General features: G+C 42.3%; 1 protein-coding gene across 2 annotated transcripts in view; it reads right to left on the reverse strand.

Annotated features, from left to right (window-relative positions):
- Positions 1–18,680, reverse strand: part of Ephb1 (EPH receptor B1) — a 436,689-nt gene that overhangs the window by 44,725 nt on the left and 373,284 nt on the right. For both annotated transcript variants that reach the window (XM_004625001.1, XM_004625002.1), the window contains 2 exons: positions 11,483–11,730; positions 3,593–3,808 (listed from right to left, as the gene is read on the reverse strand). In XM_004625001.1, the coding sequence (XP_004625058.1) occupies positions 3,593–3,808; positions 11,483–11,730 (464 nt within the window). The remainder of the gene's footprint in view (positions 1–3,592; positions 3,809–11,482; positions 11,731–18,680) is intronic.

Genomic DNA, 18,680 nt, shown 5'->3' on the forward strand with positions numbered 1-18,680 from the left:
AACAGAAGACATGAATCTCGGGGACTTTGTAAAAAATGTGTGTATGTATGAATGCATGTCTACTTAATGTTTGTTGTGTAGTAATTTTATAGTTAACATGAAAAAAATAGATGCAAAGAAATGAAGGCTGAAAATCAAAAACTAAATTAAGATTAATAGCCTTCCAGCCTCTGCTGTAGACAGGGTGTGGAGGGTTGTGATGTGCTTTGACCACTGGGCATCTCAACCAAAGGCCGAGAGAACCAGTTAGCAAATAGGACAGTCCTTGGCTTGGCCTTTAGTAAGAAAAGGGGGAAGAGAAAAGAGGGGAGAATCTAAACAGAACAAAGGGAAGGTATGTGAAAATGGTCAAAGAATTTTTTTAAAAGAGAATAAAGATGTACTTTTTAAATACAGCCATAAAGGATGATGAATTTGAGACACTTCTAGGTAAATGGATGCATCTTGAGATCATATTCTTAAATGAAATAAATTGAGCACGCACACATGTGCAATACTGCACTCCTCCAATGTCTGCCTGTAGCTCTGGTGTGGGAAACATAGCCTAAATGAGGACCAAAATGTGTATTAGACATTATCAACTAGGAAGGAAATGCTAAAATGGGAAGGGAAATGAGGGAGGGAAGTAAAGGGAAAAGAAGGGAAAATAGAAAATAAAACAGGAAAACATGGAAACAAAGCTTTTGTAAATAAGGAAGGGAAGAGGGGTTGAAGGGAGGGTAGGGGAGTGGGGAACAAAAGAATTAAGATACATTGTGTACAGGTACAAATTCCATAGGCTGAATCTGACATTATGTACATCAACAATGTACTAATAAAATTAATTAATAAAAAAGAACAAGGGTCAATTCACTTTGTCCAAACAGTAAGGTTTTCACTAAAATTATTATAAAGAGAATAGCATAGATGGAAAATTTTTTGCTAATTATTATTATAATCAGAACAATATGGCTCACCATAAGAATAGGTAAATGGGTGGGAAGGGAGAAAAAAAAGAATAGGTAAATGGAGTAGAATTGAGAACCAACCTAGTTTCTATACAGACCTTATAAACATGTGACTCAATAAAAGATGAATAATATATATAATATATATTATAAATATATATGATAGGTGGCATTGACATAGTGGCCCATTCATCTGAACAAAGCAGGGTAGAAATATGCTTCCCAATATATATTCAAAAATGATTTTCAGGATATCCCTGGTCTCTTTCTTCAAGAGAATGAATAAACCATAAAGCCAGCAATGAGTAGACATGAATTTCTGCTCTCCACAAGGATGTAGGTAATTCAAATATAACTTTAAGTGAAAGCAAGCAGACACAGAAAACATATCCTGTATGATTCCACTCATCTGAGGTTCTAAAACATGCGGTTCAAAACAAACCTATGAAAAAATAAAATTAGAATAGAGGTTATCTTTCATTGTGTGCAGGTGAGTCTTGCCTGGGACAGGCCAGGGGGGTGTGAAGGGGACTTCCTGGGATGAGGGATATGTTTCTTGGCTCTTTGGGAGTGTGTGTTGTGTAGCTGTGTCCATTTGTAGAAACTCACTGTACCCTTAAGCCTTGCACATTCTATTGTATGTCTAACATTCTCAAGTGAAAAATAAACATAACCAACTCCAGTCAAAGCATGTACTCTTTGTATGCTTAGATTTTTAAAAAATAAAATATTAGGAAAAATAAAATTTATGTGCACTAAATATTTAAATATCAAACATCCTCCCTAAATAAAAAGAAGCAGAAATTTTAATAAGCATTGCATCACCTTTCAGTGAAGGAAACTTTCATAACAAACCAGGAATCCTAAAAGGAGGTAAAGAAAAAGGTACACTATGTGGAAACTACTTTGTAAGCCAAAGTATAGCATAAAGAGTCAAGAAAACACTGCATCTGGAGACTAATTATATCATATATGACATATGAAGTGTGAATACTCTTAGCAAAGGTCAATAAACAGCCTAACAGAAAAAAGGGTATCAACACATATAGACAACAGAAGACATGAATCTCGGGGACTTTGTAAAAAGACATTAATACATCTAGCTGTAGTTAAAAATGCAAATTAAAACAAGACGAGGCTGCCATTTCCCATCATCTTATTAGCAAATTTTAAAGACTGATGACCTTTAGCATCAGCGAGGATGCTGGCAGATGAATAACTTGCTGGGGAACAGTGAGTATTTATAAGGTTTTGGAGAATCAAGCTGGCAGTAACAGTGCTCAAGAGATACACAAGAAGGTGGAGAAATGGGTATAGTGTGACTCCAGTTTTATAGAAAAAGTGTTCTCATGTTTGCAAGCAAAGAGAAAAATATGAAAGGAAACATAACTGTGAAAATTGATGTTTTTGACTTTTGAAAAGGTAGTTTACCAGGGGTTGATAAATTTTGGGTTAAGCATGAAATTTGGTGGTCACATTTTTATAGTGCATGAGCTCAGAATGATGTTTATGACTTTTCAAAAGGATCACACTGTAAATGGTTATATAATTATCTCATATTTTTTTGCATAATTTTTTTTTTATTTTGCCTTTTGGCCAGGAAAACCTAAAATATTTACCAGACAGTTCTTTAAGGAAAACTTTATTGACTCTACCTCAGGGGAGTTGTAACTTATTAGTTTTTCTTTTGCTTTTACTTCCTGTATTTTTCTTTACATTCATAGCATTTTTGAAATTTCAAGAAGACAGCTAGGTAAGCAAGAAGTTAGGTGGACTAATTGCTTTGGATGTTATTGAAAAGGGACAAGAGGAAACCAGAGACACTAAAAAGCCTCTGTAATGATCCAGGCAAAAAGAGAAGGTACCTTGGCATGGGATAGTGGTCCCAGAGAGGGGAAAGGGGTCAGTTTCATAGGAACCTGGGGGAATTGTGAGCAAGTGGGCACAACCGGCAGGGTCCAGGTGTAACTCCAGGCTGACTGTTCAGTTTCAGTCAGTTAATGGGTGCTAGCTACTGAGCAGGGAACCTGGGAGCAGTTGATGGAGACTAAATCCAGTGCTCTGTCTCAGACTTGCACAAGGTCTAAGGGGCCCTGGGGAAAGAAGTGGCTGAATGTAGGTGATAACAGTGGCTCAGGACATGGAGGGGGAGGCTAAACAGAAGACGCAAATTTAAGGGTAGTTATCTTGAGCATGGTAGATACAGCTATATGGAAGCATTATAGAGGGAAAAGGGAAAGAGATTGGGAGTTGACCTCATGACGTGGCGCCCACCACCTGGGGTCTGCAATCCTGATATATGTCTTGAGCCTGCAACTTGATGACAAATGTCTCTTGTTGCCAGTGTACCTACTTGGATTGTCCAAAATCATTAGTTGCAAAATTTCTCTTCCCACAGATCAAAATACACTATGACTTGAGAGTAGCCACTGACACGTCCACATAGCTTATGCCCAAGTGGCTTCCTTGGTAACCAGCTATTATTGCTTTCCTAAGCAGATGAGCCTCCCAGCGTCTGGTTATCCCAGCAGGGAGATGAGTTCAGGTCCCAGTCCTGCCCAGTATGTCGTGCCACAGTTCCCCAGTCACAGGCAACCATGCTTCTTCATGCTGTAATTTCCCTGAGAATAACAGGAAAGACTCACCAAGGAGCTGGTGTAGGTGGGGTCTGAGGTATCGTCCTGGAGGTAGCGAGAGAGGCCAAAGTCAGATACTTTGCACACCAGGTTACTGTTGACCAGAATGTTCCTTGCAGCCAGGTCCCGGTGAACATAATTCATCTCAGACAGATACTTCATGCCAGCAGCAATGCCCCTTAGCATACCCACCAGCTGGATCACTGTGAACTGCCCGTCATTTTGCTGTGATGAGACATAAAGAGCATTGGGATCAAGACAGGCTCCAGTGGTCCCACAGAAGCCAAGGTGCCAAGACCTGCTACTTGTTAGCTTCTGTCAGTGCCAGGCAGACAGCTCACAGGAGCCCTTTTCTCCCCTCCCCCATCATCATCTTCCCTTCAGTGGTCCACTCTCTTCTTGCCAAGCCCTGTCGATTTCCTCTCCAAACTACGTCTCAAGCCCATCCACTGTTCTCCCTCTCCACTGCCACCATTCCAACCAAGTCAGCGTCATTCATCACTTGTAATAGCCTCTGGAGCCTGCCCCTCTGCAATCCATTCTCTTTGTGGCAGCCAGAGCCATCTTTTTAAGATATAAATCAAGCCACGTCACTCTCTAGCTTAAATTCTCTAATACCCCTCACTGAATTAAAGAAAACCTCCAAACTCAATAGCATGCCTACAGACCCATGGGACAAACTTCTATCTCATCTTAGGCCATCAGACCCCTCACTCCTGTGCTAAATGAAGCCACAGTGACCAAGAAGCCTTCAGTTCTTCCCACACCAAGCCTGTCCAGCCATAGGACCCTTCCACACGCCATTCCCTATGTTTTCTCCCCCACAATTTGCACTTACTTGCCCTTCAAGTTTCACTTAAATGTTTCTTCCTCAGGAAGGCTATCCTTGTAACTACCCCCCCTCCAGCAAATGTAATTAGCACTGACTGCTATCCTTCCCTGCGTGCTTTCACTGTTCTTAGCACATACAACAAGTTTTAATCCTTGTGTGTGTCTCTGTGAGTGTGTGCCTGTATTTTTTACTTAACTCTAACCTCTCTGAAGACAGGAATTCCATCTCTGAGGTCATCACAATACTATCAGGGCTGAAAGGTTGAACAAAAAGGAGTAAAAACCTCCTTTTACTTCTTCATCTCTTTGTGTTTCCAAAATTAAAGACAAAAGAAAAGGGCCAAAGCTCCAATAAAATAACTTGAGTAAATGATTGGTACAGCTTCCTGTTTCCTAAAGTAAATGCTGAAGGTGACTTCGTTGGGTGCTTTCAGAGCTGTCATCCTTTCCATTGGGATAACCACATTACCTCCTGGAGACCAGAGCCACAGAAACTGAAAACAAGGGCTGGCGTGTGGGACTCTGCAGGCAAATGGGAGCTGCTGCTGCGGGTTCTCACATGGCCTGCAGGGCCGCCCACTCTCCAGTCACTGCTGGCTTCACTGCTTCTTGTGTGGATGCTTATTCTTGGTTGGACAGACTCTTCATCAATAAATCCATGCCTTTCTCTTGCTATGACAAACTTTTTGGGTCCTGGCTCTGTGCAAAGTGATTAAATGTGCAGACCTTGGGTCATACTGTCAAGGACATATTTCTCTATCTAGTCCAACTCTAGCTGCTCCCCAAGACTGCAGTCATGAGTTGTGTTCCATAAGTAAGCATGGACCAGACATTGGACTCCACTGACTGAAGGAGGCAGTACATGGTCAGTTGCTACTGAACACAGATACTGGGCAAACCAGCCACATTCTCTGTTACAGTGTCCTCATGAGAAAGGTAGGAAGCGTAGCAGTGGGAGGCCCTACCACTCACGGAGCACCTAGTGACACGATATGTTACACAATATATTTATATATATTATCTCAACATAAGCAAGTGCAGGCATGTCATTTGTACATGTGGTTGGGAAATGTGTTTCTATGCAAAACCTAACAAGGAGTCATAAATGACTTATTATAAACATACCCTCTTTATGAGAGCAAACACTAACAATAATGAAGCGTAACAATTAATTGTTGCCTCTAGTTCTCGTGCAAGATTACAAACCGGTTCTCTTTCCTGGGGGGCCATGCCCCAGATTAACTGAGGGAGTGAAGGCAACGGATACTTCTGGAGTCCCAGCTCCTCCTTCTGGAGAGCCCCTAACTGTGCTGGATTTGACCCACTCCACACTCCAGGCTGCTTCTACCTCAAAACCTTAAGCACCTCCCAACCTTCCCAGATTGCTTCCTCCATAGTGTTTCTTCCAGCCAGCTCCCAAAGCAAGTGCTGAACTGCTTTTGGAAACTCTGCCTGTTTTTCAGCACATGTTGCTCATCTGTGAAAGCTGGATGTGCAGTGAGTGATATGAATTCTCTTTGTTGCTAATGAACTTCAATCAACACCTTCTCAGCAAGTTAGCCAGCCTCTTGCTAGCATCCTGTGTTTCTCCAAGTAGGCCTCTCAGGATCTGCCCCCTCCAAAAGTTGTCATGGAACTTCTGGAGATTGCAAAAAATATATCTCAGCTGCAAGTTTCACGGGTTGTATTTTTTCAATTCAGTTTGTTATTTCCTCTTCGCAAGTTTCCGTGACAGTGTGGTTAAAAATGAATGTCTCCCTAAAGAAGCTGACATTTTGGGGAGGGCACTGGTGGTGGCTGTAAACAACTTCGCAAAGAGTAATGTTGAAAGCACATGGGATAATGTGTATATTTTTCCATAGTCATCTAAGTCTTCCTAGACTTGTTTTATTATGTTATTTGTTTTAAAATTCAGTTTCTCGGGCTAGCCAGATAGCTCGGCGGACTAAAGCACCTGCTTAGGCAGAGGGCTGGGACCAGGGTTCAATCCCTGGCACCACAAACCAAGCTGGCCCTGCACCCAGGGCACACTGGGACTGCAATTGAGGCTGGGCATGGTGGCATGTGCCTGTAATCCCAGAACTTGGGAGGCTGAAAACAGGAGGATCATGAGTCTAATCTATGTAGTAAAATTCTGCAGACCCTGTACTAAACACATAAAAATAAATAAATAAAATAAAATAAAATTCAATTTCTAGGCCAACAGAGCTAAGAAGTGGTTAGATGTCTGGGCCCTGGAGTCAGACAGGACCAGTTGCTGGCAGGCTCTGCCAGCCACTACCTTCATGAGCGCAGGGAGGTTATATAACCTCCAAAGCACAAATTTCCAATCTGAAACATAGAACCTCATGTCCATTCCTCACTGAGTTTTGATGAAATAAAATAGGATAACATGTGAAAGCTTTACCCGGTGAGCAAGGATGCTAAGGTGACAATGGCCACTCTACCGTCAGCAGGGCCACAGTGTTCTCCAAGGAAGCTTTTCCCTGTGCCTCAAACATACATGGCAAGAGGGACTGAGGACTCCTGAGACCAGAGCTCTGGTTCAGCAAGTCTTCAGTGGTGTGATAGGGGAGCCATTACCCTTGGAGAATCCAGGTCGCAGGGCATTATCAGCTCAACAAGTAGCAGGCAACATCTACAGCAGCCCTACCCAACCATTCTGCTATGGTGGTGGATGACTAAGACTTAATGATACAAGCCTGAAGTCCAGGTCAATTAATTAACAAACACTGATTTCTTCTATTTCCTGATTTCTGAGTGGCAAGTCATTCTTGATAGAATATATTTTGAGCCTTAAAACTGGTCTCTGCAGCAGGCAAGGCAGGGAATATTACATATTTCATGACAAGATAATGGAAGTCCAGAAAGTTTAAATGGTCGATTTTAAATCACTCTGTGTGATTTTGAGTTATAACATGAATATAAATCCAGCATGGCAAATTGCTCCTGCACTGATATCTCATCTTAGACCAATTGTAACGGCTGCTCGAATGCTATGTGCAGAAGGCAGTATGTAGGTACAGCTGGAAGAAGGCAAGAAGGGGCATGACTAACGAGTGATGCTTTTCTTATCTACGCCTTTAACTCGCATCCAGTATCTTGTTCACTGGAATTGTGGACTTTGCAAAGGGGCCATGCAACACATTTTCCCTAGGGTCTTCCGAGGAACTATAAACCACCATGACCAGGACCCTGTCTGTTGAATTCATAATCTTGAAATCTACTGATATAAACATATTGAGATTTTCTGACATATCCAGCTGATTTTATGCTCAGTCCATCAGTAGAACTCTCCAAGAAGAACTTCTGAACTTCTGAAGATATCAAAAGCATGCACATACAAAGTAAGGAAGACAGAAACATACCAACTACAAAGATTCTTCAGGGACTTTGGGAAGAACTTGGCTGTGTGCTGAGCGCTTGGAAACAACAGCATAGAGCAGGAAACAGGCCTGGGTGAAATGATTTAGACTTTCTTCCCCTCATGAAGTGCTTTTTGCTGAAATTGCTTTTCTGCAAATGCACTGAAGCCACTTGCTGACCCTTATATTAGACAAGAAGGATTTAGGTATTTCAACTTTCATTGACAAATCCACTTCAGGAAATGAAACCCTTATTTGATTTGTTTGAAGAGAATGAATCATAGATTTTTTTTTTAAACTGAAAGAGAACTTTGAAGCTCATCTAGCTCAATGCCTTTAGTTTATAGATTAGAAAATTGAGTTCGCAGACTTGCTCCAGGCCATGAGGTGATTCATCGCAGAACCCAAGGTAGGACCTTGGTCTTAGAGTTCTAATCTGGTATTCTCTGCCTGACATCTGGGTTGCTATCTTCTAACTGCAGCCCATGGATGAGCTTTCCTGGTGTCAATGGTCCCAGGTGACATCACGCTGTGAACTAGCAACAACCACAAGGCTGCACTTTAGGAAATAAGGCCCTATGGTGCAGGTCAGCCTTCTTTGCTAAGGCACATGACATTAGGCAGAGCCTTGAAAATTGCTCCCAAGATTAGGCAGAAGCCCCAGATCAAACCTCTTGTATTTGAGTGGCAAGAAGAAAATATTTAATGATGGCTATGTATAATATGCGCCCATGGCTCAATCATGGAAAAAGAAACAAAAGGATTTCCCATGAGCTACCTACTAAGCATGTGCTTAAAGATCATGTGTTTTCAATCCCTCTGGAATATGAGGAGTTCTAGGTCTTGCAACAAGAGGGGAATGGTGAGAATCTGTGTCTGATGTGCTAACTGTGTTCCTAGTGCCCTGACCTGACTAGAGCTGCGGCCATTCTCCAAAGGTCCTACGTCCAGGAGTTGGAGAAGAGGAAACAGGTGCATGAACTGAAAACTAACTCGTTTCCTATCTCCTCTGAATGGTGATCCTAAAATTATCCTCTTTCCCAGAAGATGGACCCAGTAGAACTGAACTGATGACCTATTTTTTCAATTTTATCAAGCAGCAGATACATCAATTAATGTTGCTATGCTCCAGGGTTCGGTAGTAAGGCTGAAATTAGATTTATAGATTACCTGCCTCCACGCGGTGTGAGCAGTCAGAAACACTTCATTTCCCCTCTGCTCCTGGCACTGCCTGCTCTTGCCGGCCCCTTCTTGTCATATCCTCTCCCCCATTTCCCTGGGCTCCTCTCTGGCCCCTCAGTTTTCTCCCACCGCACACCAGACCTCGTCATCATGAAAAACACAGGTGCGCTGCGTGCCTCTGTGTCCTGGACCATGAGTGGAAAAGCTGGGAGAAGCTATGGCATGTGATTTTGACCTCTTGCAGGCACCAGAGATTGAATCTCCCTTCCCCTGCACGTCCCGGCATGGGAGTCTAATCACAATTCCCAAACAATGCAGCGACTTTCTCTGAAGTACAGTTAGGTGACTGGCAAGAAATAAATGACTTCAGAAAGGGTCTTATGAAAATACTGCTTCTTCTAACATTGCCTTCTGCTCACATTTATCTGATTGTCTTTGTGAGAGCTTTGATCACAAGTAGAGATTCCCAGGAAAGCATAGATGTGGCTATACACACAGGAAGGCTGGTAGATCTCTCCTGCCACTCCCTAATATTTTCTTTCAGGAATAACTGTGCATGACTCTCATTCATCTAGCATTTACCATGAGCTCATTATGCCAGGCACTCAGATTTCTCAATAAAAAATCGTAGTTAACACCTTCAAGCAGGCTGCACCAAAGCAATGCTCGCTCTAATCTGCAGCAGTTGCCTCCATCACTTTTTCCCAAAACAAATGACCCAGATTAGACCACAAACATGAGCTCCCTTACAAAGGTGGCAAATGCAGCTTCTAACTGAGTTCCATAGCCTCCCTTCCACACTGGGGCCTCTAAGTTTTGTTCCTGTGCTCTGGAGCCTCCACACAGCTGCTGGCAGATAACCAAACAGACTGTGCTTAGCTGCTGAACACACTAGTCCATGAGTTCACCAGGCTGCCTGCCTGTTCCTTGCCTGTCTGAAAAATTCCTTCCCCTCCAACCTCAGCTAAACTCTCTTGTTTGACCCCTTCCTGGGTTTCCCCAAGAAGATTCAAGTCTTTCTGATATCTCTGTGTTCTACTCATGGAAACAAAAGATGAAACACAGGCAGATGATAGCTAGAAGCTTTGGGTACTGTGGTCCTCAGGACAGATGCTAACCTATGGCAGATTACATTCTGGAAGAGGATGCAAAGAGATCTATACAGGGTTGCTGCCTCCCTATCAAAACATGGGGAAGGATTTCTCCCCTTGAATCTAGATATACCTGTCCCTTTGGTGGGGATTATGCTACGTGACCTCTCAGGCGAGGTCACAAAGGTGAATCAGCTCTTATCTCCTTCTCTTGGGATGCTTCCTCTTGGGACCCAACTTACTTTAAGGAAGCCCAGGGCACATGGAATGTGCTCCCTGATTTCCCACTGACTGCTATTTATACAAGTGAATTAGCCTTCAGATAATTCTGAGTCCCAGAATTTAAGCTGACTCCACCAGGGAAGGAGATGCAACCCCCCTGCAAAAATCCCCTCAGAAATCACACATCTATGGACAAAACAAACTGTTTTTGTGTTAAACCACTAAAATCCAGGGGTAATTTGTTACACAGAGTTGTAGTAGCATTTCAGCTTCTAGCATGGCTTTGCCAAAGCAGTCAGCCCATGCATATTTGACTGACTGAGAAGGAATGTCCCTTTGATCAGTAGCCATAGTTATTGCTTGGTAGCTTTAGTTACATGCGGAGCCTACATCCGGGTATCACTGTTAAGTCCTGCCTCAGATGATTCCACCATTTCTTGGGCATCACCCCTGAAACCTATACCACTGGGCTCCTAACTAGCACCTTCTTAAGGCTCATCTTGCACCCCAGCAAAGGCTCAGCTTCTACTCCCCATACACTAGCACCTTGGCCAATCTTGGTCACTCCTCTATATGGCTCTGTGATATCCTAGAAAAATGAACATGGCTCCATCATGAGCCTGGCCTCATGGGGGAATGTGCTGATAAGGACTCATTATAGGTCTTCCAACCAGAAGGCACTTAATTACCTCCCACTTCTGCTGCAGATTGGTTGAAAGCCACATATAAGGAAAAGCTTCTGAGCATGGCCTTACCTTTCCTTGCCCTGAAGAGCTTCCCTGGGAGGAAGGTGGCTCAAAAGTAAGAAAAGGGAAACTTAATTTATCTCTGTACAGCCTGTGAAGAGAACAGGCTCTAAGGGCAGCTGCGCTGGATGAAGGTGGGGCGGGCACTGGCATCTGTATGCATCACACAGAGCTGGGGAACCATCCGGCCTCTTCAATCTCTGTGATTCACGCAGGTGCCAATGGTCATTGCTTGTCCTGCTCATATTATTCACCCAACAGCATTTATTGAGCTTCCTCTATGCCATCCTCTTGGGGAGCGTACAAGTTCATCTTTGTATTCTCTTTGTTGTTAATGTCTCCAACCTCTGCCCACATTTGACCAGTGGATCCTTGTACGGCAGGCTACCTCTCTCCCTCCCACTGCTGTTCTGCATCCAACAGTGCCAAGTTGCATCATCTCTGCCCCACGGTTGCTCTTACCCTGAGGAAAGAATCCAAAGCACCATTCTCCATGAACTCTGTGATGATCATGACTGGCCGACTCTTGGTGACGACACCCTCCAGGCGAATAATGTTGGGATGGTCAAACTGGCCCATGATGCTGGCCTCACTCAGAAAGTCCCGACGCTGCTTTTCAGAATACCCGGCCTTCAGGGTTTTGATGGCCACATAGATTTCCCTCTTGCCTGGCAGTTTCAAACGTCCCTTGTATACCTCTCCAAACTCTCCTGCAACCACAAGTATGCAATTAGTATCTTGTTCCTTCTCAATCTGTGGAACCATAAGGGGAAGCATCTTATCAGGAACAATGGTGCTCAACATAGAATTGTGATTAAAGTGACAGAAATTGAAATGGGGTTCTGTCATTGTAACTAGGATTTCTTGGCTTAATCAGTTCAGGCAAAACACAAAAGGAATACTAAAATACATTCTTTACGCCCGTTCTAAAAAAGTTTAGCAACTATTTTTCAGAATACTTATGAATTTTCCCCCACATTTAATTTTTCATGCATGTCCCAGTTGAATAGTTGAAATGAAATGATCAGTTTCACTTTAACAGTCATAATTCACTTTTATCAGAGCCTGTTGGAAGAATTTCTTGAGGAAGGGACATATGTCTGGGTATTTTATTCCTCTGAACACAAGTTACATTGTTTGTGATCGTACATTGCTGTAAAAATGCCATGTGTTGGGTTCTCCAGAGAGCAGACCCTAACAAGTTAAGAATAAAAGAGGTTTATCTGGGAGCTGTGAAAGGAGAAAGAAACAGGACTGGGCAGGGAGAGTCTGATCACAATGAAGATGCAGGCCAGACAGATGTGACAGTCCCAGCCAACCTATCCGGGATCTCCAAAGCAAGAGCTGCCATTCCGGAAGTAGCTAGGCCCTAACACTGCACCAGGTCCTGACGGTGCAGCCACGCCCAGCACCCAGCCGGGGGCTGCGTGGAAGAGCTGGACCTCCGCAACAAAGCTAAAGCAGGCAGCAGTGGTGCTGCAGCTGGAGGCCACTGGCTAACTGCACTCCTGCCGGCTGAACAGCAAATTATTTCTCCAAGTGGGTACAAGATATTAACTTCCATGGGTGCCACAGCACGTAAACATTTTTGCAGTAAAATCACCAACAGAATAAAACAATTCTGATGATGCTATTTCATAGCTGCTTTAAAAAGTCTGTTGAGTTCTGTTTAATGTGATGTCAAAGGTGATTTCAAAGGTTATTTGATGACTTCACTTGGTTTTATAACTTCTAGTTCCTTCATGTGAAGCAATCAAATACCTACTTGTAAGCACCTAGCTGAAATGTATGTCAAAGGCCTGTCAGGGGGAAGAGGATTTTCTGCTGGGAAAACTTTCTTTTACACTTTCAGCTTCTGGGAACAAATGCTGGAGCCAACTGTGAGCAATTAGAAACATTATTGGCCAGGTGAGACAGGCAAGGGAACACCGTCCCCGTGAACTCATTGGGAGTAGCTTTGGTTTTCTGCTGCAGAAAAGACTGGAAGGAAGCTGCGCAAAAAGACTTCACGCAAAATTACCTCAACCATCTACTGAACTTGACAGAACATGGAGTTGGAGCAGAAGCTGGTGTGAGCACCATTAGGAAGATTTCAGAGTAGACCTAAGGCTGAGATACGTAGCATTTTCAACATTGGCTTTGACATTCAATCATGTGCTGGAGTGGTGAACTGCTTGAGGTCAGACAGAAACTCTTTCGCATTCATAACTTGAGCACCCACCACACTGCCTGCTGTGTGGCAGGTGGGCCAACAAAAGATGGAGCATCACACGCATTTTTATTTATTTGGCCTTTGCCTTGTCCATTGTTGGACAATGGAAAACCAAAGCAACTCCCAAGGAGTTCATGGAGATGGTGCTCACTTGCCTATCTCGCCTGGCCAATAATGTTTCGGATTGCTCACAGTTGGCTCCAGCGTTTGCTCCCAGAAGCTGAAAGTGTAATATAAACCACTGAAGCTTTGTTGCTGCTTTATCCAAAAGAAGTTGAATACAGTATGTAAAAGAATGTCCATGGCAGCAGCATCTTCTACTGGCAGACACTGAATGATTGCATCAGAGAATGGTTAGAAAAAAGTATGCCCACTTCCAGAACCCCAAGGGCTACTGAAGCTAATAGGTGGCTGAGCGGTATTGACTCAAAATATATGCACATTTTATTCTGAAGCAAAAAACAGGAAGAACTCATAGAATATGATATGCACCATGTGCCCATATGGAACGTGTATGTGCATGCAAAAAAATACGAAAACCCCAAATCAAATTTATTTTTAATTTCAAATTATTTTTAAAAATGGTTACACTAGAAGGATGGAGATGGCAGCAGGAAGTAGAGATGAGTAAACTTAATTTAGTCACTCTTATTTTGTTATAGTTGTTAAAATAAGCACCACTTTGGTAGTTAAAATGTGTAAAATTTAAGGAGAAGTAGAACAAGAGAACTGATCGGACGTAGTTGCATATCTATGTGACTAGATGCGTGCAAGTATGTATGTATAAATGTGTACGTGTGTGTACGAATGTATGTGCCATGCAAGTTTGTGTATATGTGTACACAATGCAGGGAACATTGATTATTGATAACTTTGGATGCATAGAAACTGCATGTTTGATAAGTAAACTAAATAGTATTAGCAGCTCTTCCATGTTGTCACAGTGAATTCTATTATCCTTTAGGAAAAATATATACTGTAGTTGAGAGGTGAGACAGTATACTAATAGTTCTTCCTGGAATAGTTGGTACACAAATATTGACCTAGTGACCAACTACTATGTGCTAGGCTCTTTTTACGTCTTATCTCATTCAGTCCCCAGGAGAGTCCTACAACCTCAGTATTATAATGCCCATTTTACTAAAAGAATACTATTAATAAAGAAGCAAAAAGAAAACATGCCCTAAGATGCACAGCTATGAATCAGAACCAAAGCTGTGATCTATGCTCATCTTTTTTCCTGCCATTCTATCTCTGGATAGAAGTTCCAATCTAGAAACTACCAGGCCCAAATCTGTAGGTCTACACAGTTCCTCCTTAGTGACTGTCACAGCAACTCATTATCAAAGGAAGGGAGACAGATGTCATTCAGCTAAAACTTCCAAGAGTCAGGTACAATCAGAGTATTTAGATATCAGAATTATTTATATACAGTAGTGTATATAGAGTTTGGAAAATAATTCATGTAAATCTTGTCCCTCACAACATGCACACAAACATCCCAATTGAGAAATTCTGTCCTGTGACAGGGATTTGTAAAGTGGAGAGCCTCCTGCTGTCACTGGAGCAGTCTTATGGAGTACAGTGGCCTGGGTCTCACCTGGAAATTCCAATTAATTGGTCTGGGTACAGCCTGGGCATTGAAATACTCAAAAGCTGCCTGCAGGATTGGCTACATAAGTTCCAGTGCCTGGTGCAAAATGAAAATGCAGAACTCCTTGTTCAAAAATTATGAGGAACTTCAAAACTGTGACAGCAGAGCATTAAACCAAGCACACATCTTTCCGGACACGGGGCCTTTGCAGTCGGAGTGGCAACAGGCACGTGAAGCCGTGACTGACTGCCTCAGTGATTCCGAGGTATAGTAAGGCTAAGCACGTCACTGTCTAACCACCCAAGCATATTTCAAATGGATATTTAAAGTGTTTCAGAAACTGCCTAAATGCCTGAGTACTGAATACTTTGAAAACAGAGCTTTCACACTGCTGTCCACATGGTACAGCATGGGCCCCAGGAATATGAGGGGAAAGAAGGAAGAAGAGAATAGAGGAAAAAAATGAAGGGGTGGTTGTGAAAAGTGGTATCTTCGCAGTACACTATAGGTCAAATTACTTTTCTAATTAGCAAATGTTACTTTATCATTTGATCTTTGTGGCTGACTGCTTTATCAAATGTGGTTCTTCTAGTACTTTAGCTTTATATATCCTCTGCAGGACATAGAAATTATGATCTTTAAAAGTTCCACAATAAAATATGCTCTGCTTGGCTAGGGTGAGGTGGGCTTTGCAGTTAGTGACTTTTGTGGTCATGGTGTCACTGCTCTCAGAAATCTTCTCTGCAATGACAGTGCCATGAAGAATGGTGAACATGTAAAATTAGCTCCTTTCTTGTTCAGCAAAAAAGACTCCTTATTCACCAAGCCAGGAGGCTTTCAAAGTACCAATCCCAAAAGAAGCCACTTAATGCCTGCGCCTCGTTGGGAGGCTGTGTTCGCTGCAAGTGAGTAGAATAGGAGGTCCCCTGCCTGCCCCAAACTACATCTAAGTCAGCTGACCTAGGCTGGACTGTTTATTTCTCCAGGACTCAGCTATCTGAGCACCCACACACAAAAATGAAGTGAAAATTCTTTTGTCTTCCTAACTGGGTTTTGAGAGGGTAAATGAGACACTGTTTTGTGAATGACAAACTGATCCAAGAAACATGTGGGTGGTGATTTTAAAAAGACAAAACAGAGAGAGGTAGTATGGAGTATGTGTCATGGAAGAGATAAGAAAAAGAAAGGAGGTTTCTGCAAGCTTAAGACACTTAAAATTGCCCGACCCAAGTTACACCAGAGCCCATTGCCAAAGGAAATGTGGATGGAAGGTCCTCCAGGTAAAGGTAGGATGCTAATGTCTGGGGTCTCTGATACTTACTCCTCCATAGCCTCATGGGGAGGTGGGAGTCAATTATCATGGATGTATGGGTATATATATATATATATATATATATATATATATATATATATATATATGGTACAGGGTCTCACTATGCAGCTGGACTCATAGTGATCCTCCTGTTTCAGCCTCCCCAGCACTGGAATTACAGGTGTGCATCACCGTGCCTGGTGTTGGTTGCCTACTTGGCACACTAGGAGCCAGGTCAGCATGACATGTGGTGCTGGGGATCAAACCCGGGTCCTTGCTCTTGTCCACTCAGTTACTTAGACCACTGAGCTAGCTCCACAGCCCCACCTGAAATTCATATGCTATCTTCAAGAAGGTATGTCTGTTTTTTGGAAATTTTACTACTAGAGCCAGAACTTGAGATTTATGATACCTTTATTTGCTATGATCTGAGCTTTTAAAAATTTTCCTTTTAGAGAGTTACTGAGTTGAGGAGAAGGACAGGAGAGGGAATGGAGGAAAGAGATTTATCTATTATGTAAGCGGGATGGTTTGGACAACTGCACTGTGCATTTCTGCTGGTCTATGGAAAGGAGCAGATAATAATTTATTTTGTCTCCTTTTTTCAATTTTTCATACTTTTTCTCTTCTTAATTTCTTATATATTTCTTTTTCTTTCTTCTTCCAATTTTACAGGCATATATCTGATAATATGAAGAACTAGTTGGAAGACAATACTATGTATTACAACAAATACTGTGAAATTCATATTAATTTGTTAAATGAAATTTTGTATCACTTGTAATTTTTTCTGCCTTAATATTATTTTGTGCTCTCTTTAAAAAATAAAAAATTTCCTTTTATATGAGTACCATACTGTGTGGCCTTATCTTGTTTAATTTTTGAAATAAAAATACATAATATCTGAAAGTAATTTCAACAAATCAAATATTAACATCAAACTGAAAACAGATGCTTATAAGAAATAATTCTGAGCTGGACTGGTAGCTAAGTGGACTAAAGTGCCTGCTTAGGCAGAGCAGGCGTACTGTGCTGGCCCCATCTGCGGGCTGCACTGGGACAGCAATTAAGATTGGGTGTGGTGGCGCACACCTGTAATCCCAGCACTTGGGAGGCTGAACACAGGAGAATCACTATGAGTCCAATCTAGGTAGTGAGACCCTGTAGACCCTGTTCTAACTACAGAAAAAAAAAAAAAAGAAAGAAAGAGAGAAATGATTCTGCTGGGTTGCAGTTGTGGTGGATTCCATTCATGGAGATTCCTACCAACAGTAGATGCAGCTAGCCAAATATTGGCCTGGCTGGACTTTGGCATGCATTTCTGTAACTGATTTTGAGTGCTTTCCTATAGCCAAAAAGCATTAGGTTATGAACAGCTCCAGGGTCATACCAAGCCAGTGCAGGGTCAGTGACACTCAGCAACGGTCCTCAGTGTATGGTTCCCACCCATCAGCAACAGCTAGGAACTTGATAGAAAGCGTAGGTTCCTGAACCTCACCAGACCTGCTGCATCAGAAGCTTAGTAAGTAGGTAAAGCTCTGTGGTCTGGGTTTTATTATAGTAACTTCAGATGATTCTCAGGCCTGGCTCAAGTTTGAGAACCACTGCCCTCAAGGCTGCCAACGGAGGGGAATGTAGCCAGTTCATTTTGATGTCCTCCCACAGCACTGTAGAAATTATTCCCTACAAGTTTCAGTTCCTTGCCTATGCCACTTTCCTACCTTCCTTGACAAAATAAGGAACAGAGAAAGAGTGGTTCAGTAGTGTTAAATGCCTCAACTATTATAAAATCAGAAGGAAGGAATTTTCAATTTTTGAAAATGAAACATCCAACCTGCCAGCAGGTATTTCAGGCAGTATCTATTGGCTAAGTGCAGCATGAATCTACACACATAATTGTGCACATTTTTTTTCACATAAAGCAACATTTGAAGTCACAAACTGCTTTGGGGGGGAGAAAATCAGAGCTTCTAGTTACTAATTCCAGCTTTGCCAGATATGGAGTGTTTGAGGAATAAATTTAAACAAGGTTTTAAAGAATGATTTCAAGCAAGTTTTAACACTCTAGTCTATGAAAGATAAGTAGGTTAAGGCTAAACCAGGGATTGTAGGGGACGAGGACACACACCCCCACACACATCCTGGGCCTGCCACAGATCGTGGCCATCTTCAGCCTTGCAACAGAATTGTTCAGGGGTTTATCACCAACTGAGGCTACTGAAGCAGGCACAGGAGGCGGAATCTGTTTGATACACATGGTGCCCATAATACCTAACACCAGATGGTGAGGACAAAATTAATTTCGCTTTTCTTGTAGTTCCTTGTGGTTGTTAAACAACTGCATGCCTATGTACTACAGATTTGAATATGGATGGATGGATGTATTTACATATCTGTACAGAGTGATCTTATGTTCATAACACATAATTAAAAATGCAACCTATTTAGGTTCTGACTGCCCTTCTTTAGGCAAAGAAAGACATTTAGGTGACTAAATGAACCATAAGATGGAATCAGTGTATTCTAGTTGCATGTGCTCCCT

Source organism: Octodon degus, unplaced genomic scaffold (genome assembly GCF_000260255.1).
Source record: "Octodon degus isolate 3935 unplaced genomic scaffold, OctDeg1.0 scaffold00008, whole genome shotgun sequence".
Classification (NCBI taxonomy): Eukaryota; Metazoa; Chordata; class Mammalia; order Rodentia; family Octodontidae; genus Octodon; species Octodon degus.